Here is a 25,465-nt window from a genome sequence, read left to right as displayed (position 1 = left end):
AATTGTTACAAATACTTGTACATAAAGTTTGCCCTAACCACACACCAAGGTACATAATCAATATAAGTAACAACTGTTTATATTTTATTTCTTGTCTTTACACAGCAAGAAAATAATTAAAAAGTTTCACATCTTACAAAATAAATATTAAATCTAAATATATATTACCAATACCACTTACTCTAGAACTATCTCTTTCTTTGCTGTAATAAAATTTGATATTAAAGTTTTTTAACAAAAGAAAGAAAAAAAAGAAGAAAAAAATCAGGAGTTAAGTTCCCTGATCATTTCCTGTAGCAGAATTAAAACACCATCTCTGTCAATTGCCTCTATTTCATTCCTATCTTTCAATCTTCCAATAATATTTCTCCCTTCCTGAAGACTTTCCATCAAAGTTCTTGCATCACACAAACTAGAATAAACCGATTCGTCTTCCCTTTTTCTCTTTGATGATTTAAATTCCTCTGGCAAATTATTCTTTCCTTTTGATAATAACGAACTTGCTGACGTGTTCTCGGCTATTAACGATTCTTCAATTGGTACATATTTCTTCTGAGTGAGTGCCGTTTTATGACTGCAACATATGATATTTTGGTGCTGTAGTAGATTACACACTGACATGCTGGGGGATAAAGTGTGTACTTCTTGTTGCAAGTATTTTGTAACTTTCCCTTGTAAAGTCTCTTCACACTTTTGAAGACATGAAGGCAACACCTGGGAATGCAAAAGATGAAATCAGCTATCAGAGTTAGGATGGTAGAGAAAAGATGAAAGAAAATTATAATAGTAAAAATAATGTTAACTGTAATTACAAGAACAATATATTATCAATATGAAAACAAACATAGTATTATATTTAACTACACAAAACAAATCCACATGTCCCATTACAAACACATGTAATGTGTAATATAAGTCAAATCCTCTAAAGGTATACAGCCCCTACTAAATCTTCTTTTACTTATTATAAAATCATTAATGGACTGAATCTCCACAGTAGGTTATATAATATACTATTGATGACTATTACAATATTACTAATAGTAAAAACTATGATGATTTACTGTTAAATCACTCTAATACTTACATTTTCATGCACTGAATGTTGACCAAATGCAACAAAGGCATCTAAAGCACACTGGTACACAAATGGGTTCTTGCTCTGCAACACTTTATGCAACCCATCTATAGGAAATAAATAAGTAAACAGAAAATAAATACATATAAATATCTTGGAGTCAACATTACTATTACCAAACTAAATGACAATGTACAAATTTCTTTAAAACAAAGCCTCTACACAGAATATTAAACCACAACATGGAAATTATAACATGTACTCCAGATCATGATCATAATATATATTGCTCTGGACAAGCACAAACAAGGAATTAATAGGAATCAAACTACATACCAGAAACACAGTCTAAGATATTTGCAACTTCTGAAGATGATGCTTTTAACAGGCTGCAATGCCCAGCTGCAGCCACCAACAAGCAAACAGAAACCCCAAACACTGGTGAAGCCCAACTGGGACTTTCTTTACAGAAAGATATGATCTACAAGATAAAATGAGCAAAATATTACAAAAAAATAGTCAAAGAATGTTTCACTGTGCTATATATATAATATCCCTATACAGTTTCACATACTCATCTAAAACTGAGCATTTTCTGCATTTCTTAAATACACAGAAGGCCTACCTGCAGAAGCTGATCATTAGAGTAATGATTAAGAACTGAGCTCGATGTTATCAATAGGCCTGAAGCCAGCAAATCAACCGCTGAACAGCCAATATAATCCGCTGGAAACCTGCAAATACAGTAGCTAGACAAGTTATAATTTCATCAGTGATCCCTAAATGTATAATACTAAACACTCCATAATCAGTCATCTATAACAAACAAGTAAAGACTATTAATTAAGAACAGATCCTCAGATAACCTGGTCCACAGTTGTGCTAGATCCTGTATACATTCAACAAAAATAACAGCATCCTCATCGTCTGTTAGAGGGAAGTCAGCAAGGCTCGGGAAGATGTGTTCAAGCTTAACCAACTGCAATTATATATATCAACTTGTTAAAAAGCTGTTGAAAGGAGTTACTTATAAATCTATAATGGACAATAGTAACAGAACTGACAGGACAATCAATCCTTTTCACTTTCATTTATTTCATCATCATTATTATTATTATTATTTATTATTTTTTTATTTATTTTTTATTTTTTGTATTACTAAATCATCAACCTGCAAATACTTTATAGCCATGATGATATCTTAAAAAAAAAAAAAAAAAAAGCATGGTTCTACTTACAAGATCGAAAACATTATCTTCTGATGCATTTTTTGAAACCACTGCTTTGATGGTCTGAGAGCAACTATTAAGAAGATTCTTCCTAACATCTTTTGTTTGGTCTGCCTTGCAATTCTCTTTCACCACACAGGAAAGACTAACTTCATGCCCTTGCTTGATACATCCTGGAGAAAGAAAGGTGGAGAAATAGAAACCCAATGCAGTGGGGGACATGTTCTGACCACTGCGGTTTAGCTTTTTACTAATTTTGTTTTACATGCAGATGGCTTCACAAGATTTTAGTCACAGGGAGTCAATTAGTAGGTTACCTGATTTCTCGATTCTTTGATTTTTTTTTTTTTTTTTTTTTTAAGTAAGTTTCTATTCTGTTACTATTATTACTATTGCTAATGCCATTATCATTGCCAGTACCAAGTTTATCATTATAAAACTGACAAAAATAGTAAGAAAATAAACTTTTCTCCACTAGAAGTCATGGATTGTGGCAAAAAATAGTAGTTAGGTATGCCTAGTAACAGTTTCCATGGAGTCTTCTATGTGTAAATACATCAATAAAAATAATTAATAAAAATCACAGTGCACAATCTATATATACACATGCACCACCATAGTCAATGGATTAACAAAGAAATTCTTATTTACTGTATGGTAAATGTGCTGCTAAAATCAGCCTCAAATCAGTATCATTCACTTACTGATTTTTAAAAACCAATTTTAAAGTGTCCTATTCTGTTCCCTTCAACATGTTACATATATCTTGACACATACATACATTACCATTATGATTTACCTGATGATAAGTGAGAAAGAAAATCAACCTTATCAGTTGCAGAAAGCTTGGAAATAAGCCTTGTGAGAAGTGAAGTGAGTACCAACTGCTGGTGTGAATGAAGTGGAGCATGAGGTAAAATTTCAGCAAGTACCAAGCAGTGATTCTTACACAGCTCACTTGTTCCATACCTGCTGGGAAATCATCTATCAATATTTTTTTGAAAATAGGAGGCAAATATTTAAAAAGTCACATAAAAAATCATCATAAAATTTCAGAATTCCCTCCCCAAAATTCTCATAAAAAAAAAAAAATCCCCCACCTGGCCACAAAACACCAAATATCAGCAGCCATTAGAGCAGGCCAAGTTTTCCCACACAACAGCCATTTTATAAGGAGCTGCTCCAAGGCTTCAAAACTCTCAGGCTCTAAAACAGCCACCAGTGAACAAAAGTGTGTTAGGACATGTTCATAGAGCGTTACGTTGGCAAGGGGTTTTCCTCCACACATTACACCTGCTATCTTGCATGGGTACGAAAGTGAAGCATGGCCTGAAAGTTAAAAAGGAGGTTCAACTTCACTAGTGTCTTTTTCTCTCATACATTAACCAAAGATTGAGTGTTAAAAAAAAATATATATATATATATTTATATATAAAGTTGTGTCAGAGCTTCATATGCACACTGAATTGGAATAAAAGTGACTCAAACACTCTGTAACAGTAACATACAATGTCTTCACAGGGCAGGAAAAAGAGTAAAACATAAACTTCAAGACACTTGGAATAACTAACCGTAAAATTGTAAATCAAATCTACACACTAAGAGAAAACATTGTTAAATGACAGGGGTAGCTAACGTGTGTTGCACTGGAGATTAGAAGTGCCGCAAGTCAGGTAGTATGTCTAAAAATTTATAGACTGGCAAAATGAAAACAGACCCAAAAGTCTCATTAATTTTATGTAATGCTTATACACTTAGTTTTCATACTTAACAATTTTATCAAGTGAAGATGCTAATTATGCACATAAATACTGCTATAAGAAATAGATGCAGAAGGGGGGGGGGAGAGGGACTGAAATGACCCACGGAAGGGAAAAAGTTGGCCACTCTGGCTATATGACATACTTTTCTGAATTGCCTGGAATATCCTGTCAACAAGAGCTTCGAAGTGGAGTGCAATAGCAGGCGAGAGTGGGAAGCTCAGAGCAATCAGCAACAGGAGATAACTTCCCCAATCACCCATTTCCTCTGCCTTATCTGTTTCTTCATTGCCTAAGTCTATTACAACCTGAAAACAGTTGGTGTTTTTAATTGAGTTCATTAAAAGGATAGAAGAAAAGGACAAAAAAGAAGAAAAAATCTTTGTAAGCATTCCTATATTCTTAAACTTCTTCTTAATCCTCTGTACTGAATCATGCCTTCTTCATATGAGTTTCAAGCAGTCACAATCTACCCTTTTCATAACGGCCTAAAAGGGGGAAACCTTATGATTCAAGGGTCCTTTAAGCCATGAAAATGTAAATGATCCATAATCAACTATTCCCAGCCCATGACACTTATCCTAGTTTGAAACAGTGTATTCTCTATGTAACTATAAATTGTAGTGATCCACTAAAAATCTAGTGGATGTATTGCAAAGAGGAGGAGGAGGAGGAGGGGAGGAGGAGGAGGAGGAGAAGAAGAAGAAGAAGAAGAAGAAGAAGAAGAAGAAGAAGAAGAAGAAGAAGAAGAAGAAGAAGAAGAAGAAGAAGAAGAGGAGAGAAAAAAAGGAAGAAGAAGAACAACAACAAGAAAAAGAAGAAAAGAAAGGGAACAGAGAGACATGAGGGAATGAAGGAGAACAATACAGGTCCTAAATCTGCTTACCTTAACAAAGTCCACATCATCCCTAAGATGGGACAAGAGAGGCTCAACCCCAATGGCCACCTGCCTCTCCATGTCAGTCTTTACCCCATCGGGAAACTTTTGTAAAATGAGATTTTCAGGAAAGAACCTGTTTCAAAATGGCAGTTGATTATTATTTTGTGGAAGAAAAAAAAAATCAATATAGACACACCATTACAATATACTTACAAAACCACAAAAAATACATAATTATACCTATATAACAACACTAGGAGTTTTCCCAGGTCTCGATGAGCTGGGTGTAGGTACCCCTTGAATTTCTCGCACAGTGAAATGACAATCTTCATACAAAAACTTGTCATCTTGATTATACGCTGAGTAACCTTAAGATCCTGGTCGTTCTGTCAGGTTCATGTTTTCGTTAATCACAAGAGTTTATCCTGAATAATAAGCTTAATCAAGACATTACTAATTACTTTGGAAATGTAAAAATATAATGTACCTTATTCTCTGTTAACTAAGGGGAAGAAATTAAAAAGGGTATGAAATATGAGGAAGGATTTTAATGTTTAGTCTTTTAATTTCTCTAGAATTTTTTTTTTTTTTTTTTTTTTTTTTATAAAATATTATTTTTGGATACCTTCCTTTCTTCTTAATAAAAAATAACATGGCTACTAGAACAAACACAGCAAACCCAAACACAATCACAATCCAAACTCACCATTTTTTTATTCTGGACTGAAAACCCTGTCACCATGAGCAGACCGTCTAAGATCTCCTTTATTAGAGAAGCAATCGGCAGGGAGATATCCAGTTCTGTTATGAGATGCGCATGATACTGCTGGATGAAGGAGACGTACGCTCGCCACACCACCACACAGGCACGGACTTCTGACAACTGTGACATGCACGATGCTGTCACTGGTAACTGTTCGCAGACTGGAAGAAAGGATAGGTATTTAGATGTATCATCAACTAATCAAATTGGAAAATGTAATTACTTTCAAATAATTATTCAGGGCAAGCAGAAAGAAGGGAACCAAAATTTCAGATTGTATTATCCTATAGGAATTTTTTCTTAAGAGGGACAATGAAGAGGTGAAGGAAGAAAAAAAAAGGACGAGGATGAGGAAGTAAATCAGGAAGAGGATGGGGGAAAAAAAGAGGAGGAGGAGGAGTCAGAAGATAAAAAAGAGAAAGAGGAAGAAGGATGTGGATATGAAAAAAAGACAAAGTATCAAAAAAGCATTTAAAAACTAAAACTCCCCCCGGGCATAACTTACCATCAATCAATATATTTATATCATCGTACGTATCAAATACAAGCTTAGGCAATAATCCCGAGAAGTGAGCCGAGAGGTCCACAGTCTGCCGAAAGAGGAGATTCAACGGCTCACTCACTTGCTCTTGCTGGTCCCCATAGATGGTCCCACTGAGAGAGGAAATAATAAAGATCACAATGAGATACAAACAATGTAATAAAAAAATAATACTAATAATACTGATGATACTAATAATATTAACAATAATGACAACACTCATTAAAATATCAAATATTAATCATTTCTATCTACACAGGTTATTTACATATATATCTTTCCCTGTATTTGAACACACACACACACACACACACACACACACACACACACACACACACACACACACACACACACACACTAACTCATTCACTAACTCACACACTCACTCACTCTCAACTTGCTCTAAAATATCTATAGAGCAAATTTCAAAACATACCACTTTACACCGACCTATCTTTGCAGTGCTTCAGAGAGCCATTTATCACATGCAACACAACTTTAGGAAGGTTGTTCACATTTTTCACAACAACATTCTCTGCTTGCATCAGGAACTGCACCATCAGCTCACAACTCTCTGTGATCAGGATACATTGCTGAAAAGGAAGAAAAAGAAGAAGAAAAAAAAAAGAATATAAGAATAAATGGCATGAGTAGTAGTCTAAATGTTTACAGACACCTGAAATAAGTTTCAAAACCTTTTCAATTGTAACTTTATTGGCTGTATTCCATCAAAAATACATCTGCTTGAAATCTGATATTACAGACGGCTTTCAATCCTAAGACCAACCTGATAGTGACACCATCTCAAGCACTCTCCCTGGCTTCACAACCTCTGCCTTGTATACTTAGTTGAGATAAAGGTTGAGACTGACTCTTTATTTAATGATAAGCTGTTCTACTTTGCCATAATATGTGAAGGTATGGCGGCTTTGATGGGAAAAGTGCACGGACCAATGCGAAGCCAGCAACAGGTGCACTGACACTGTCTAAACATTTACCAAAGTAAAGTTTGATTATAGGTTGTCATCTAATTTCTCACGAAGTCAAATATTAGCAGGAGACAACCGATAATCATAGTGGACAGTATTATTAAGTATCATCATAAAGAATAGAGACTTCTATCGTTTAATTTACTTCCAAGTCACTCATAAATCTAAGAGAGAGAGGAAGAGAGAGAATAAATGAATCGAATATACCTGAAGGAGTCTGCTGGGCACGTCCTCGCTAACCTTCGCCTCCTGCTCGCACTCGTGCACAAAGGCGTCAAAGAACGACCCGAGGGCTGGCAGAGTGGCGTCCAGGAGGGAGAAGGACTCCTCTACTTGGAGGTGCGGGAGGAAGGAGCCCAGGACGAACCTGGCCACCTGCACCCCCTCCTCGGCGGGAGGGCCCTTTCGCAGGAAGTCGTGGGGGAGTTAAGGCTTTATCCTAGGATTGTTATGAAGGATGGGACAAGAGAGAGAGTGGGAGTAGACAGAACAGGAGGATGAATGGATAAAAATTCGAGGAAGATGGGTGAGCGATGGAAAGAAAGGAGATGAGACGTGTGAGAAGTAGATGGGAAGAGGAATAACGATTCGAAGACGGCAAAATAAGAGGTTTAAATTATTTGAGGGGAGAAGAGAGAGAGAGAGAGAGAGAGAGAGAGAGAGAGAGAGAGAGAGAGAGAGAGAAGAGAGAGGAGAGAGGAGAGAGAGAGAGAGAGAGAGAGAGAGAGAGAGAGAGAGAGAGAGAGAGAGAGAGAGAGAGAGAGAGAGAGAGAGAGAGAAAAAACACCCAAAAAAAAAAAAAAAAAAAAAAAAAAAAATGGACAGGCACACTGTATGAGCATCACCCACACCAACCCTGATAAAACAACATACGTACAAAAGACCACAACCCCCCCCAAACAGAGAGAGAATAAAAAAAGGATATTATAACGACGGGCAATGTTCCGTGGAGCTTTTGGGCCGTCTGTTCCTCGGTCCAGTGCGCTGCCTCGGCCAATACGTCCATCACGCTCTCCTCATCCAGGGGGGACTTCTGCGACCCCATTGCGTCTGAAATGGGGAAAATGGGGAACAGACTTTGAATTTTCTTTTGGTTTTTGCTTATGAGAAATATACAATATTCGAGTTTCATTTTCACTCAAATAGTTTCAAAGTGATGGTGAGATATGGGTATGTGTGTGTGTGGCATTATCATCGGGATTTATAAGCGATTATGTGGTTGTGTGTGATGTTGATGAATTGAGGGAGGAATGAGATTCAATCTGCAACCTTAAAAAGAAAAAAAAAAGAGAAAATAAAAACAATGCATTATAACTTTCGTAAAATTTCATACCCGACTAAATCAACGTATTTCCATCCTTTATGTCCATTAAATGAGACGACACCTAATTAAATTCCTATAAAACTATCAAACGCATTATAATAATGAATAATTGAGGTACTAAAGGAGGTTTTAGAGGCAAAAAGAAGGGAAAATAACATACTTCACGGGATTTCAATTGAAAATTTTGCTTCAGAAACTTCCCGCGGTGTAAACAAATGTCAAATGAGGAATACAATTCCTTAAAATATATCTTAAACTTATGTACATATATTATGTAATCGATGTGGTTATTTATAAGCAAGGTATTAGAAAAATATAATTCTTAATATTTTAATTAATAAGGTCTAGTAATTCAGATACCCATTTGACTTTGGTGAAGTAAAATGTCAGTATTCTACAATTGTTATTTCAGTGACGTTATATAAAAGTTAATGTTTCGTGAAAAAAGAAAAAGAATATTCAGATAAAATTTCTTTTCAGGTTGAGCATAAAAATAGATATAAACATTTGGCAAAATTAAAGAGGTATAACGAACACATTTTATTTTAATAAAATATTTGCTAGAATACTGTTTAAAAAAAATATAATAAAAGACAAAGTAAAATTTTCTATCATCGAACTTGAATATATCATCAAGCAGATTTTGCGGGAGAAGTTTATTACAATAATATCAAATAGACTAGTTACCCCTTGCTAGTAAACAACAACAGGAAACCAACATTACCTCTCTCTCTTCATTCTTCCTTATAAAAAGGTACTTCCAGAGCGCAGGTAATTGAGAAAATGCCATTTACTAACTCACCAAGATTCATTGTTATTAGATTTGGAAGCAGAATTGCATAAAACGTTGGTCAGACTGGATTTAATGAGGTAATTTACTTGCCTCTACACTGGACTGTCTCAGATTTCACAATCTTTCCTCATTTTCGTAACAAGCATCTCGATATCGTTATGAAGTGTGGGTATTTATAGAGGATCAACCTTTATCTGATCTCTGTTAAATTTTGGGCATTTTTTTTCTTTTTTTATGAAATTTTTAGCTTACGTTGCAAGGTAGCTATTCGGAATCCCTTGCATAGCCGATCGCGACGATTTTTGTTATCGATTGACAATTACTTTCTGCTTTCCAGATATATTGAGATTATGCTGCAGAACCCCCCCTCCCCCCCATTAACGATAATCTTGGTCTCGATAACAGGGGAGGACGGGAAAGGTTCCAAGGAAATTGTGGAAAACTTTCCCAGGATTACAGTAGAAAAAAAGAGTATGGAGTGGTTATCTTGATAAAAGCTAAGCCACTTTTCATCTATGGCAAAAGTTGCACAAATTGAAAATAAGGGAGATACAGGACGGAGAAGAGAGAAGATTGACGCTTCATTTTCTTAGGCCTCATCTATGTTTACTGTGCGAGGACCAAAACAAATGTGACACGTAACTCATTACTAGGATCTATCAAGTAGTCCATGTATTGCTACACGGTTGTGAGAACAAATATTTTGTAATTATCAACGTCTGTGTTCTCAAATTCATGTGTGTAATGCGTTTTCTTAGTTTTATTATACTTCTTTTATGTGTTTTGTTAATGTACAATTATCACGGGGGATCTGGATTATGTGAAATTTCATAGATTTTTTTTTTTTTTTTTTACCAAACGATGGGTTTGGTTCCCGTAGAGTTTTTCAGAGGTTGGCACGTCTGTCCATATACTTTCAAAGATGGCAGGGACGTCCATAGAGTTTCATTTCAATTATAAGTTTCATTCCAATTATAAGTGTTTTTTTGTGCTTGTTTTAAACATTTATTTTCTCTATTCGTATATAGGCCTATTTTACCCCACACTTTCCCTTCATGCTCTCCCCTGTTATCGGGACTTATCAAATCGCACCAAGATTGTTGGCTGGAGAATGTGACAGAAATGATCATCAGATTCGTTCTCGTCACACGAAAATCAGATGATATAGATATTGTCAGGGAAGACTTGATTGTCATAGTGGGAAAATTAACCAAAATTGCGGGGTAAAATATTGGTATTATTGGAAATGATGCTAAAAATGAAGATTCTCACCTTGTCACCTGATAGAACATAACATTCTAAGATGCTAGGCTGTGTTTTAAGTTATGCCTTTAACCTATATCTGCCAGGCCATTCCTATAGTCGTCATAACAAACCATCTCATCATGCCGGGTACGGCTATAGGTGTTGCAACACGTTAGAGCGCATCAAGTAGAAAGTTCCACAACATGTAGCAGACACCTGGGCCAAACAACAGGACTGTTGCCAGAAGTCACTAGAGTCAGTGACATTGAGAGATTTCTGATACTGTCATTGAGGGGTTAATATGCAAACTATAATGGCAAAAAGAGTTGCAGAGAGTGGTCACGATTCCTGCCAACAGGCTGGCCATTGCAGATTTATTGTGAAGGGAATCCATTGATGCCAGTATTGTCATAATCAGTCATGTGAAGATATTCCAAATAAATAGCCATTACAGTTATTGTTCCTTGCTTCAGCTATTCACTGTAATATGGGTGACTTTGGTGGTGTTTTCCATTGCAAATGACATAAGTGAAAGTATTGATATCAGCAATGACCACACTCCTCTGAGTCTCTTATGCTCCAACCACTCGTAGGGATTTACAAACTTTGCTGTATGAACGAAAAACCTTCGTAATCTAGGGGTTTTGTCCCTAGTTCCCCACCCTATTGCTGCATTTCCTTATCAGGGGTTTGGACCCCCGCCCAATTGCTATGGACTATATCTGTTCAAGGCATTTGTCACAACCTGTTTTCATAATTTCTTTGCCTGTGCAGATTATTTAATGTATCTGTGAGTGTAATTTTTCCTTTCTTTGTGATAGTGTCATTAGATTTTCATGTAAATGTTTACCAAAGCATAACTTATTTATTGTCAACTTATGAAGGGAATACCATATATGGAAAGTCTTGTTTGCTTTCAGTCATTCCATTACAGGAAAAATTTAACTTATACCACATGGCTGTATGAAACTGAAACTATACAAAATGTTGGTCTATGGGTGTCATATTCCTTTTTCAAACTCATTTTACAAGATTTGTAAGTTAAATTAATTTCTTTTTCAAAATTCTCCATTCCCAAACAAAATCACAATGGTAGCTAGTAAGATATAATGTCATTGTAAGTCATTTGTTGTGCAATTTACAAACTTTCAGAAGGCAGCCGTGCATTGTCATTGGATTTGCACTGATCAGTGCTCCATTAAATCCACCAAAACTCCACTTACGAGTATTCTGGCGATAATTGTGATATAGTGTGAACTTAAACTGTTCTTTTAGGCATTTATTTTATCTACCAAGCTTCGTATGTATTTACATAATAACTGCATTAAGACATGTAATCTAAGGAAACTGTCATAAAGAGAGGGAAAGCTACATTCATTGAGGTATGGAGTAATCGGTACAGGCAAAAAATAACATCTGAAGTAAAGGAAATAGTCTGTGCCATATGCTGCACAGGGACTAGATCAAAGTACACGGTGATTGGGTGAGGGTTTGCCCTGGGGTTAGGAATGATTTTGGTTCATACAGCACCGGATACTGAAATTTGGGTGATATGAACAGAGTTGAACTTGAAGAGAGGGGCATGGACAAGTTATCGTCGCAGTTATTCTGAAGGGACCAAGCTGTTCCCGATCTTCGTGACTTGAAAATTTGTACCCTTGGCTAGTTTTCATACTTTTGGAAATAAATTGGTTCAATATTTAACAAAGGAAGCAATCTATGGCCACTGTATAAGTTGAGAATTAAAGGATGATAAACAGAGGTTGCAACTCAAAAAATAAAAATAAAAATAAAACTAAATTAAAGGAAAGTAGGCGAAACAATCCTGTTAATCTGCTGCATCCGGGTGCCTTACAGTGCGCACATGGATCAAAATCTGGGTAATAGGCTTCCCCTAGTGCTTTGGCTTGTAGGCCCGGACTGTACAAATGCTCATGGACAGTATTAAGATTCTTTTCCCCCTTTTTTTACGGTGTTATTAGACATTTCTCTGCCGGTGCATTTTTTGTCAATTTGCCATCTTTGGAAGTTTTTATTTGTCATTGTTATGCTGTATCAGTATGATGATAGACTGTTTTCTTTATACAGGCACCATATTATCTCTCTAGGTAGTTTACTCTCTGTGCAGTAATAGTAACAATATGAAACATTCCATTATTTGTGTTATTTTTTAATATTGTATTCAGTTTTCCATAATAAACCCTACAGTACTGGTAATGGTAGGCAGGAATGGGTTCTTGCATGTAGATCTTTCCAGTATTTCCACTAGGTCTCAAGGGTGAAAGTTGCCACCTGTCAGCTGTGCCTGGGACAGTTCTGTATGGCTCAGGGAGTCATGGGCATGGCATTCCCCTGTTTACTTATCCAGGCTCTACCCCTCATGGGTAAAGCCTGGATGGGGACCCGGAGGGGTAAAACATTTCTCTTCCCCACATACTCCAAGTTTACTACAGCTAATATTCCAACAGTGTCTCTAAAATCAAGTGAGCTTGCCCCTTTATCTACTAGCTCCACAGGCATTAACTTTTTTCAATTCCCCAACCCCTGGCTCTCCTTTGATTACGACTCTGAACACTGCTACAACTTCCACCTACAATACTGTCAGTTAATCCATTCCAAGTCACCTACCCAGGTCATTACCCAGCCTTCAGAAAACATTCCTTCCTGTCTCCCAACATCCTCCATCCTCCTTTCCTCATCCTCCACAGTCTTCTTCATTTCCAACCCCCTCCTCCCATATTACTACTCTGTATCCTTAATGTACACATCCCTGTAGTACTGCCTCACTCAACACCACTCCCTCCTCCTCCTCCTATCAACCTTCAACTACTATAGAAATCTTTTAAATAGTCTTTTTAGAACAGCTAAGAGGGATCAATTTTTTTTTTTTTTTATTCCCCCAACTCTCCCTTGCTCTGACAATACCCTCCTATTCCAACAATTTTTCAAAATCAAGTAGGCAAAGTTGCCTTCTGCAGCCATTCAGATAGTTCATGCCTTGTCACAGTTACATCGGAGTCCCAAGCTTGTGCATTATCTACTCTGACTGACCTCACTGGCAAACCTATTCCTGCCTAGGCTCACTCCTCCCTTAATGCTTGTACTGAACTGTTTCCATCTCCCCAGCTGATTGCTCTGTCTATGACAAGGATTTGATAGACTGTGAAAACAACCTACTTGCATGCCTCCTTGACTATGATGAAACATCAGTACAGCGCTACACTATTCCCTCCAGAGGTCGCCAAAAGTCCTACACTAATATTGCCAGAATTACTTTCAATAGACATGACCTCCCCCATAAAGTTTATATGGGTGGAGAATCTTGCTTTGTCCAACCATATTGACTCCTCCCCTGTCAATGTCTGAAATGTTGGCATTTTGCAGGGTGGCCAAAATAAGATCATTGATCATTGCCAGCCTAGCAATGATCTGTCAAACTGGCTAGTGCAATCAAGCATGTATGCCAATTGTAGCATTTTATAGAGACTGCCCTACCTACAAGTTTGAGTTGCAATCCTCAGATTCAAATTTGGCCTCACTTTACACGAGGCCAGGCAGGAAGCATGCCGGTGAGGTTTACTCTCGCTACATACTTCAGTGCTGTCCTTCACCTTGTCACTTCTTCACCCCAAGATGTTTCTAAATCTCGCCCAGTATCTCTTCTCCCTCCTGATATTCCTTCTTCTAACCTGTCTCTTTCTCTCAATCAAATTTTATTCCCATTCTAAATCCAGACACTCTATTTCCTCAGTGCTTACCCCTCCTCCTCCTCGATCTTCCCATTGCATCAGTCAGTCTAAATGTTCCATCCCATCTTCTCTTACTGCATCCTCTTCTATATCTACCTCCTCTGCCCCTCAAACATCTGTCCCCCTCTTCTAACCCTCATTAGAAATCCTTTGTTTCTCAAACCTCCCCAACTGACCATCTTTCAGAAACTCTTGAGGACATTCAAAACTATCTAATCATGACCTAAAATAACATACCTATCCCTTGTTCATCATCCAATCTCTCTGCTCCCATTTCCCCTATGCTTAAAGTGACTGCCAATATGCATCCTCCTACTCATGTTCCTCCTACACCCCTTCCTCCCACTCCCTCCCTACAAATCCTATACCCCCCTGCTTCATCTGCATCTGTCTATCTGCTTATCGCATTACTTCATACCCAGTGATCTATCCCAGTACAGAATACCCAGAGCGTGCTGGGCATCAAATGTTTTCAAATGCATTGTTGTATTTATTATTATTTTGTCGTGAACAAAGACTTGACCAATCTTATCACATATTAGCATATTTTGGTTATAGTCACCTCTTTTAAAGGTTAAGTGAAGTGAGCCATGCATAGTCAGGAATCCATAACCCCTTTTTTTTATACAAGCTATTATTCCTCCTCAGGATCTAAGCCGTCACCATGACTACAGCTGCACGCCCAACCTTCGAGCCCGCAAAGGGTGGCATGGGGCGTGGGGAAAGGGACTTGAGTGCTCTGTCAAAGCAGTATTCAGCCAGAGATCTGCCATCGCATACGAGACTCAAGTACCGTGATCATGGCCAGTCCACCACTGATGAGCTCCGCAGCCGTGACTTCCGCCGTGAGCTGGAGGACCGAGAGCGTGCCGCCAGGGACAAGCGCACCAGCAGCAGCAGTGGGAGCAGCAGCAGCAGCAGCAGTAATCAGAGGGACTCAGGTGCTCCTTCGTCCTCTTCCTCCTCCTCCTCCTCCTCGTCCTCCAAGAAACCCAGGCTTGACCAGATCGCACCTGCTAATCTGGATGCTGATGACCCCCAAGACGACGATGATGAGGCATCCGACTCAGATGACTCTGATGATGAGGCCGTGCTGTTTGCTGAGCTGGAGCGCATCAGACGAGAGCGTGCTGAGGAAGAGGCCAAGAAGCAACGGGAGCGCCAGGAGCAGGAGGAGCGCATCCGCATGGAGAACATCATCTCAGGAAATCCTCTACTCAATCTTGCCGCAGCGCCCAAGGCGGACATGAAAGTCAAGCGCAGGTGGGACGATGATGTCGTATTCAAGAACTGCGCTGCATCAGAGCCAGACAAAAGCGAAAAGACCTTTATTAACGATTCTTTGCGTTCTGAATTCCACAAAAGATTTATGGAAAAGTATGTTAAGTAATAACCCCCCCCCCCAACTTTTTTCTCTTCCCAACCACAAAATAAATTACTGTGTTTGTATGTGTAGAGTACCTCAACCTTTTTCTTTGCCCATTTCTTTTTAATTTTAAGAGTTTCATAACACGTTACCTCTTTTGTCGTTTTGTACTATTAAGGTGAATAAAAAAAATGTTTTTTATCTAGTTATTAAGAAATAGAAAGATACTAACATTTGTTATGGTAGTAGGAATATCCAGATGAATAAAATGAAAATTCAGTGCATGAAGATCTCCCTTTAGAATAAAGTTTACTGATATGATGACTTTAGGACTTGTTTATTCACGAAGAATTGGCTCTGAAGAGAAATACAGGAAAGCTGAAGGGTGGATTAAAAACCTCACTGTTGTATTAGTGTGAAGAACTGTTAGGAAAATTCCAATGTACCTTTCTATTATTGATGAATAATCACTAAAAAGTATCTACATTGTCAGAAACAAAATGTACAAGAATACTTTCAATATATTTCAATAAAAATATATAATAGGATTATTTATATTTGCTACCTGGAACATATAGGTACCTAGGTGTTACTTATGCCTTTTTTGCCATAGAGCATCTATGGGAAATATATGTAACCTTAATAGAACAAGATCATCATCGTCATTCAGGAGCTAATGAAGGCGGGGGCGCATAACTGCATCCACCCTTTGTTTCCACCTACGAGGGTCCCTCATGGCAAGCTGCCAGGCAGAGGCCCGGTCCTTCACGACAGTTTTGATCAATCTGCCCTAGCCACGACTTCCTAGGTCGTCCCACAGTCCTCCTCCACCCAGGGTTGTCTCGAACAGAGACAACCTGGTGTGCAGGATCATCCTGTGGGAAATGAGCCAGGTGCCTGTATAGTCTGAGTTGGCGATCACGGATTGTGCAAGTAATGGGTCCTGTACCAGTCTCACGGTGCAACTGTTGGTTGGACATCTTCCCACCAACTATACCCCATGATCCAACGCAAGGACATGTTACAAAAGGTATCAAGGCGAGATTCCAGAGCACAAGATAGCGTCCAGGTTTCACTACCGTATGGTAAAACTGGCAGTGTCAGGGCCTTGAAGACATGTAGCTTGGTCCTTCTGCACAGGTACCGGCATCTCCATCTTGTCGAGATATTTCATGACCCCTGCTGCCATGCCAGTCCATCTACCGACTTCCTGGTCTAACAGCCCGGAGTCATGAACTGCACTACCGAGGTATAGAAAGCTCTCTGTGACCTCGATGTTCTCACCGCAAGCACGTACCAACTGAACAGGATCTCCTAGCAGGCCCCCAAAGTCCTGGATCTTGGTCTTGGTCCAGGAGACCTCTAGCCCCATGGGCTTCGCTTCATTGCTAAATGCTGCCACTAGGGTTTCCAGAGACTCAGAAAGAATAGCAACATCATCAGCAAAGTCAAGGTCTGTAACCCTGATATTGTCCAGAGTTGCTCCACAGTGACTTTGGACAATAGCTCTACCCAGTATCCAGTCCATGCAAGTGTTGAAAAGTGTTGGTGCAAGAACCTTGCCTCACTCCTGAACTAACAGGGAAGAAGCTTGACAGGCCTCCACTACACTTTACAGCTTCCAGGACCAGTATACGGGCTTGCTTTGAATCCATTAATCCTTGTTGGAATTCCTCTCAGTCTCAAGATCTCCCAGAGTGATACACCTTCTTGAGGTTGATGCAGGCTGCAAGCAGCCCATGCCCAAACTTATGTTGGCATTCTACAGTGACTCGAAGCACTAGGAAACGGTCTATTGTGGGCCTACCAGGAGTGAAACCAGATTGCTCCGGCCTCTGGTGCCCCAACAGATGGTCTCTGATACATCTCAGAAGGATGTGAGCGAGAACCTTGCCCGGTATACTTAGCAGTGTAATGCCTAGTGATTGCTGCAGTCCCACCGATTCCCTTTTGTCTTCAAGAGAGTGATGACCACACCCCTCAGCAGATCAGGGGGAATGGTATCAGTCGGCCAGATGGCAGACAGGACAGCGTGCAAGCTCCTTGCCATAGGTTCTCCACCAGCCTTTAGCAGTTCAGCTGGGATGCCGTAGATACCTGTTGCTTTGCGTTCAGCGGTCTCAGGGCTTGGTAGGTAGGACAAGGTCATTTACTAGAAAATGGCTTTTGACCTCCTCTGCAAGATTCCTGATAAATCTATGTATTACATTAGTTGCCCATTATTGGTGATAATGAATAGGAAAGAAAAAGTGAGGGAGTAAATGAAATTCACTGGGTATGCAAACCATTGAAGTAGTTTTAACAATGGCTCATTACTAATTATTATTTATAGTTTCATGGCATTATTGGGCTTCTAAATGTTTTAAGCTCTGCCTTAACAATGGAAAAAAAGTACAGTTTTCGAGTAAATTAAAGAATCGGTCTCTCTCCCACTTCCATTGGGATTGTAAGCAATTTTTAGGTATTGGGGCTACGACATCCCAATCCCATACCTACCTTGGGCCTCAGCTTTGGGTCAACCAATTTTGTATGGTCTTTACTTCCCCCTTTCCTTTTCCTTTTCTTCTTCAATCACTTCTTCTGTCCACTTCCTAAGGTGCAAGAGCCTTGCTGAAAAGATGAAAGGCTGGCTTTGCGTTGGTCCAGAATGGCCTCGGGGTGCCTTGGCATAGTACACCCAGTGTACCGATTCTATTGGAACTGAAAATGACCTGCTTGCCATACCTCATTGACTGTGATGCAATATTAGTACAGTGCTACACATAAGTCCCATACCAATATTGGCAGGATTACCGTTCATGGACATGATGTCCCCCATGAAGTTCATGTCTGTCCATGTCAGCCCCTCAGTGTCAGTATCAATGTTGGCCACCCTTCCGAGCACTGTCGCTCCACAGCTCATTGGCTTCTTTATGCTCAACTTGGTCATCACTGTTCAGATTACTCGGCACAACAATGCATGTGTGTCAATTGTGGTGGCTCCCATAATGTATATTATAGGAGTTTAGGTAGCAGTTGTCAGATTCTAACTTGGCCTTACTTTATGCAAGGCCAGACAGGAAGCACGACAAAATTTTTGTGTCACTCTCTTTTTCGATGCTGTCCTTTGCTCTGCTCCTTCCCCCCTACCCCTTACCACCCCACTTCTACCCTCTCTCTCTCTCTCTCTCTCCCAGTCATATTCTTTTGCCATTCTAAATCCAGACACTCCAGTCTCTATCACTTCCCGGGTGCCTACCCCTCCTCCCTCTCACTTTGGCTGTCCCACCAGGCAATCTAAATGTTCCACCTCATCCTCTCCTACACCTATGTCTGTCTTAACTACTTGTTTTTTTTTTTCTTTCTCATAAGAAAACCTTTGTTTCTCAGACCTCCCCGCTCAACTCCCCTACAGAAACTTTTGAACACATCCAAACCTTCACAAACATGACCCAAGAGAATGTTCCTCTCCCTCACGCACCCTCCCAGTCCCTCTACATTCAGTATGACTACCAATATCCATTCTCAGGATCCTTATGCTCCCCTTACCCCTCTTTCTCCCCTTCTTCATCTGCACCACCTCCCCTTCATTTCTCTTTTTCCCTTCTGCTCCCTCCTGAATGCTCACGTGACTCCCTTTTGTCGCAACAGTGGCCTTCCCTCTCTGACATTCTTCTTGATACTTAACCTCCTTCACCTGTTCCCTTGTCCTTTTCCCCACCCCTCTCCTCCTACTTCTCAAACACCCATTTCTACCCTTAGTTCCCACTGATTGCTTGTTAATAGTTCTTTAGTCACACACTTTAATGCAGTCTGTACCTCTGCTTTTCCTTTCTTCCCCATACCCCCAAATTAGGATACCTTCACAGAATCCCCCTTTTTCCGCTGACAAATCGCTCTCCTTCCTCGGATGCACTTTCCCTTTTAATAAATCCCCGTCCTATCCCATTTGCTCCTCCTCTCTCCATTTTTCACTTCTGTACAATACTATAATGCTAATGACCTATGACATTTAATGCATTTTATTTTAATCATTAACTGATTTCTACCCTTTTTGCAACAATATTTTACCATAGTGTTTTATGAACTTTGATATCTAGAGCATTTATTTGTCTAATCACAAACCAGCAGTTTTGAAACATTATCTTTTTACACACATTTATTAATTCCATATATCTAATATAACTTGTTTATTACCATTATAGAATGAACTCTAATTCACCGAGTTGTTAGGAAGTAAGGATTATTCAATTACAAGCAAGTACAACTTAGCATTTGTATTTATGCTCTTTTCTTGTTTATTTCTTTATTTTATATGCTCTCTCTCTCTCTTCCTTCTTTCTGTCTTTTTCATATCTCTTTATCTAGGAGTCTGTGTTTGTATATACATTTCTCAGTCTATATACAAAATTTCTCCAAATGTAAATTGGCAGAAGCAGAGGGGATAAAGGAAACCATTTTTTTCATCCTTACTTTAATAAATCACATTTCATATATGAGTCTTTCTGAGATTTATATAGGATTTTTAATGGTCTTGTAACACCATTTTTTAAGTTACAGAGTTATAATTCCTATGATATATATATAAGTATATAGACTTTTTCTTCTTCAAACAAAATATACTGTATAGTCCTATTTAGTATAACAGATTTATAAATACCTTTTATAATTTTTTTTCAAGCAAGTTATTAATAGTCTTGGATATTTATTTTTGCTCACATATATCCAAGAATAACTCACTCTCACTCACTCACTCACTCACTCACTCACTCACTCACTCACACTCTCACTCACTCACTCACTCTCTCTCTCTCTCTCTCTCTCTCTCTCTCTCTCTCTCTCTCTCTCTCTCTCTCTCTCTCTCTCTCTCTCTCTCTCTCTCTCTCTCTCTCTCTCCCCTCACTCTCTCTCTCTCTCTCTCTCTCTCACCACTCTCCACTCTCTCTCTCTCTCTCCACACTCACTCTCTCTCTCTCTCTCTCACACTCACTCTCTCTCTCTCTCTCTCACACTCACTCTCTCTCTCTCTCTCTCACACTCACTCTCTCTCTCTCTCTCACACTCTACTCTCTCTCTCTCTCTCCCTCTCTCTCTCTCTCTCTCTCACACTCTCCTCTCTCTCCTCTCACAACACCTCTCTCTCTCTCTCTCTCACACAACTCTCTCTCTCTCTCTCTCACACTCTCTCTCTCTCTCTCTCTCTCTCTCTCTCTCTCTCTCTCTCACACACACCACACATCTCACACACCACACAACACACACACCACCACTACCACACACACTCTCTCCTCTCTCTCTTATCTCTCATCTCACTCACTCTCTCTCTCTCTCTCACACAAAACACTCTCTCTCTCTCTCTCTCTCTCTCTACACTACTCTACTCTCTCTCTCTCTCTCATGTCCTCTTCTCTCTCCTCACACACACTCACTCTCTCTCTCTCTCACACACACCACTCTCTCTCTCTCTCTCTTCACACACTCTCTCTCTCTCTCTCACACTCATCACTCACTCACTCTCTCTCTCTCTCTCTCTCTCTCTCTCTCTCTCTCTCTCTCTCTCTCTCTCTCCTCACTCACTCACTCACTCCCACTCACTCATTCATTCATTCACTCTCACTCACTCATTCATTCTTATTCACTCACTCACTCCTCCTCTCTCTCTCTCTCTCTCTCTCTCTCTCTCTCTCTCTCTCTCTCTCTCATCTCATCTCTCCTCTTCCTCTCTCTCACTTCACTCTCACTCACTCTCACTCTCACTCTCTCATCTCTCTCTCTATTCACACACACACACACCACACACACACACACCACTACACACACTCACCCCACCACACACTCACCACCATCACTCTCCTCTCTCTCTCTCTCTCTCTCTCTCTCTCTCTCTCTCTCTCTCTCTCTCTCTCAACTCACTCTCTTCTCTCTCTCTCTCTCTCTCTCTCTCTCTCTCTCTCTCTCTCTCTCACCATCACTCTCTCTCTCACTCTCTCTCCTCTCCTCTCACACCACTCCACTCTCTCTCTCTCTCTCTCTCAACACTCACTCACTCTCTCTCTCTCTCTCTCTCTCACCTCTCTCTCTCTCTCTCTCTCCTCATCTCACTCACTCACATCCTCACTCACTCATCACTCACTCACTCCTCTCTCTCTCTCTCCTCTCTCACTCACTCTCACTCTCACTCACTACTCACTCATCCTCTCACTACTCATCACTCACTCACTCACTCACTCATTCACTCTCACTCACTCTCTTTCACTCTCTCACTCATTCACTCACTCTCACTCACTCACACTCTCACTCTCACTGCATTTGTCTGTGGACAATTATTATTTTTCTGTAAATAAAAAAAATGCATATAGTGGATGATCACACAATGAAATGATACTCTGAATTAAAAATCTAATGCTATTATAACCATTTGCATCATATGAACTGCAAGAGAATATCTCTCTTACAGTAAAATGAGTATTTGATTCTAACTTAATATCACTCAGTTGAAAACCAATTTCAACGTGGATCCTGTGGTTTTCGACCCATAAAATCCAGCCCAGAACTGCAGGTCCTTCCCGAAACACGAGTAAGATATCCGGGAGAGTCCAGCTGGGTAGTCTGTTATTGTTGTCTCCATCTGTGAGGGAAATGGTTAAAGGTTTTACAAAGTCAGTAACAAACTGGAGTCTCTCTCTTCTGAGTCTAATGTATAAAGCTTCTTTAGAAATGACCAAGCTTTCCTTTTATTTATTCAATAATATGTTGTTTTTTTATTATTAATTCTATTATTTTTCCTGTCTTATACATTTCACATCATCCCAACCTCCACAGTCAAACCCACAAAAACCTTGAGGCGAAAAGGATCGCAGCAGATCTTACCTTATACCACTTCCTCCCCACAACATCATCGTCGTCAGAACTCCATGTGAGTTTGGCACGCCTTGTCTCTTGTGTGCCACACAGTTCAATCACTACCTCACTCTGCGATCGACAGTCCCACCTTGCACTCACCCTAAAGGGGGAGGAGACGAGAGCATTAAAGGTCTTCGAATTAGATTGACTCAGCCCTCCGAAAATGGAAAAAAAAGAAACATCAAAAAAAGAAAAAAAGAAAGATAAGAAGAAGATGAAGAAAAACATTACTGAAAAAAAAAAAATTAGTTCTAGGGTCTATTGTTGTTTACAACTGTATATCATTCTCAAATTTTTGCTTTATGTTAATTTTTTGTCCCCTCTTTCCACTGTGACTAAAACAAACAAACAAAACAAACATTTGATGGGAAAATATTCAAACAGGAAATTGCTTTGTGTCTTTAAGAATAATGGAGAAGCCATAGAGAGAGGTAACTATAGACTATACAGGAGAACATGATGCAACTCTCTGAGAGAATCATTATCCGGGAAATCAGAAAAGTGGTAGATATTGATGGAATGCAATATGGTTTTATGCAAGGAAGAGGTATTATAGATAGAATCTTTTTGGCACGACAATTGCAAGAAAAGTATCTTGGGAAGAAGAAGAATCTTTATTTTGCTTTTGTTGATCTGAAAAAGGCTTTTGACAGAGTACCAAGGGATGTTGTAAAATAGGCTTAAGGAAACTTGAGAGTTGATGAATGGTTGATAGAAACAGTGATAACTATATATAGAAGGAGTAACATTGCAGTTAGAGTGAACAGTATGGTTGGTGAAAAGTACTGAGTTAAAGTGGGATGCATCAGGGATCAGTACTAAGTCCACTTTTGTTAATTTTAGTCCTTGAAGAACTATCTGAAGAGTTCAGGAGCAGTCTACCTTCAGAGCTGCTTTATGCAGATGACCTCATAATTATTTCAAAAACCTTAGAGGAACCTGAAGGAAGGTACTATGCTTGGAAAACTTGTATGGAAAACAAAGGTTTATAAGTTAGCATGACAAAAACTGAAATCATGGTTAGTGGTAATGTCCAAGGACCAGCATTTACATCAGAAACACCAAATTTTACATGCAGATAACACATAAATCCACAGGTAGAAAACCAAGCACCAAAGAAAGTTAACCCCAGGAATGAGAACTATGAAGTGGTTGATCACTTCTGCTACTTAGGTGATGTGCCGAGTGCAGTTGGTGGAGCCAAGGCAAGCTCAATAATGAATGCAAGAACAGGCTGGGCAGGTATTTTCACACAAGATGAAAGAGAAGCTCTATGCAGCTTGTGCCAGAAGTGCTATGCTTTATGGCTGTGAAACTTGGCCTGCAAAAGCTGATGACATAAGCAGACTTGTAAGAACAGAAATGCAAATGATGAGATGGATGTGTGGTGCAACCTTTCATGAAAGAAAATCTTCTGGGGAACTAAGAGGTAGATTTGGCATTGAAAGTATCTCCATTATCATGCTACAAATGGTGGTTTGGCCAAGTGGAGAGAATGGACACAGAAAACTAGACCAGTAACTGTCGAGATGCAAGCAGACTTGCTTGAATTGGGTATAGAAAAAGAGATAGCACAAGAAATGAACCATTAAAAAAAAATCCAACCCATGTTAAGTTGAAAAATGGACGTTAAGCAAAGATGACGATTCTAATCTACATACCTTATCATTCCTACCATACCTACCATTGACACACATAGATATCTGGTTTCAATAAATCCATCATTTTTGGTGAGATTCCAAGCTTATTCAGTGTGAAGGTTTGCGTTCTGCAGCTCATCATATATGAGGTGACGAAACAGTGCTGTGTCGGCAGTCCTGCTTCATCGGGTATTGGGTCACTACCTATAGGCTCGGACTCTACTGTGATCATGTTTTTGTTGTGTTGACATTGCCAGTATTTCATGCCATCTGTAAGTTTTGCAGAAGTGAAAAGAAATTAAAATATATGCATATACATATAAAAGTAGAAATAGATGATGCTTAATCAGGAACATAGTACTATATGCATAGAGCAATATCAGCATGATCCAAAAACAATATTAAATGTTCTTTATGTTTATGCACACACACACACACACACACACACACACACACACACACACACACACACACACACACACACACACACACACACACACACACACACACACACACACACACACACACACACACACACAATACACACACACCACATACACACACACACACACCCCACACACACACACACACACACACACACACACACACACACACACATAATAATAATAATAATAATAATAATAATAATAATAATAATAATAATAATAATAATAATAATAATAATTATAATCATCATCATAACAATAATAATTAGTCCTGAGAGATATATCCTAATCTTCTCCTAACTAACGCTGGATAACCTGATCAGCCTTTATAAACTAGAAAAAGGATCCTTACTAGCACCACAAGGATTTTTGATCAGATTCCTGTTAAGAGGCAGATAATGCGTAGCAAGCCCTTGCAGTATATACAGGACACTCCTTTCATCATCAAGCGAAAGCAGTTTCTCTTTGGTTTTATCCGATAAGGTGATTCCTTCAACTTCTAGTCTGCAATAAAAAGAAAATGGATGATGATGATGATGATGATGATGATGATGATGATGTGATGATGATGATGATGATGATGATGATGATGATGATGATGATGATGATGATGATGATGATGATGATGATGATGATGATGATGATGATGATGATGATGATGATGATGATGATGATGATGATGATGATGATGATGAGTTTTGTTATATACAGATGACTCCACGTGTTCTCAGCAGCAAGGAGTCTGTCAGTTGGCCCTCGTGACCGATCCTGATTTCCCCA

At 39.2% G+C, this 25,465-nt stretch overlaps 3 protein-coding genes across 6 annotated transcripts in view; 1 reads left to right on the top strand and 2 right to left on the bottom strand.

Moving 5' to 3' along the window:
* Nucleotides 1–71: 71 nt before the first annotated feature.
* Nucleotides 72–8,787, bottom strand: LOC119582885 (uncharacterized protein C1orf112 homolog). The gene is made up of 17 exons (XM_037931389.1): nucleotides 8,725–8,787; nucleotides 8,166–8,290; nucleotides 7,448–7,657; nucleotides 6,702–6,844; nucleotides 6,216–6,364; nucleotides 5,654–5,871; nucleotides 5,188–5,333; nucleotides 4,954–5,080; nucleotides 4,213–4,375; nucleotides 3,408–3,636; nucleotides 3,107–3,276; nucleotides 2,317–2,480; nucleotides 1,945–2,057; nucleotides 1,704–1,812; nucleotides 1,415–1,559; nucleotides 1,088–1,185; nucleotides 72–714 (listed from the first exon to the last, which is right to left on the bottom strand). Exons 2-17 carry the CDS (start codon nucleotides 8,283–8,285, stop codon nucleotides 265–267), a joined length of 2,754 nt encoding a protein of 917 aa, XP_037787317.1. The 5' UTR covers nucleotides 8,286–8,290; nucleotides 8,725–8,787; the 3' UTR covers nucleotides 72–264.
* Nucleotides 8,788–9,224: 437 nt separating this feature from the next.
* LOC119582883 (protein CWC15 homolog) lies at nucleotides 9,225–16,263 on the top strand. The gene is made up of 2 exons (XM_037931387.1): nucleotides 9,225–9,335; nucleotides 15,000–16,263. The coding sequence occupies exon 2, from the start codon at nucleotides 15,016–15,018 to the stop codon at nucleotides 15,739–15,741; it is 726 nt and encodes a 241-aa protein (XP_037787315.1). The 5' UTR covers nucleotides 9,225–9,335; nucleotides 15,000–15,015; the 3' UTR covers nucleotides 15,742–16,263.
* A 5,849-nt stretch (nucleotides 16,264–22,112) lies between these two features.
* LOC119582882 (F-box only protein 44-like) overlaps nucleotides 22,113–25,465 on the bottom strand; it is a 7,002-nt gene continuing 3,649 nt past the window's right edge. For 3 of the 4 annotated variants that reach the window (XM_037931386.1, XM_037931382.1, XM_037931385.1), the window contains 4 exons: nucleotides 25,038–25,189; nucleotides 24,284–24,509; nucleotides 22,567–22,699; nucleotides 22,120–22,324 (listed from right to left, as the gene is read on the bottom strand). In XM_037931386.1, the coding sequence (XP_037787314.1) occupies nucleotides 22,187–22,324; nucleotides 22,567–22,699; nucleotides 24,284–24,509; nucleotides 25,038–25,189 (649 nt within the window). In that variant the 3' untranslated portion in view covers nucleotides 22,120–22,186. Of the gene's footprint in view, nucleotides 22,325–22,566; nucleotides 22,700–24,283; nucleotides 24,510–25,037; nucleotides 25,190–25,465 lie in introns of all 4 variants that reach the window. The other variant, XM_037931384.1, reaches the window with a different exon arrangement.

Source organism: Penaeus monodon, chromosome 16, assembly GCF_015228065.2.
Source record: "Penaeus monodon isolate SGIC_2016 chromosome 16, NSTDA_Pmon_1, whole genome shotgun sequence".
Classification (NCBI taxonomy): Eukaryota; Metazoa; Arthropoda; class Malacostraca; order Decapoda; family Penaeidae; genus Penaeus; species Penaeus monodon.
This window is presented reverse-complemented; position numbering and strand designations above follow the sequence as displayed.

Excerpts from the sequence above, each read along its gene's own strand:
- LOC119582885 (XM_037931389.1), bottom strand. The coding sequence starts at position 8,285 with ATGGGGTCGCAGAAGTCCCCCCTGGATGAGGAGAGCGTGATGGACGTA. Across the intron at positions 6,845-7,447 it reads TGCCCAGCAGACTCCTTCAG|CAATGTATCCTGATCACAGA; the intron begins GTATATTCGATT and ends CTTCCTTTTCAG. Across the intron at positions 3,277-3,407 it reads ATTTGGTGTTTTGTGGCCAG|GTATGGAACAAGTGAGCTGT; the intron begins GTGGGGGATTTT and ends ATTTCCCAGCAG.
- LOC119582883 (XM_037931387.1), top strand. The coding sequence starts at position 15,016 with ATGACTACAGCTGCACGCCCAACCTTCGAGCCCGCAAAGGGTGGCATG.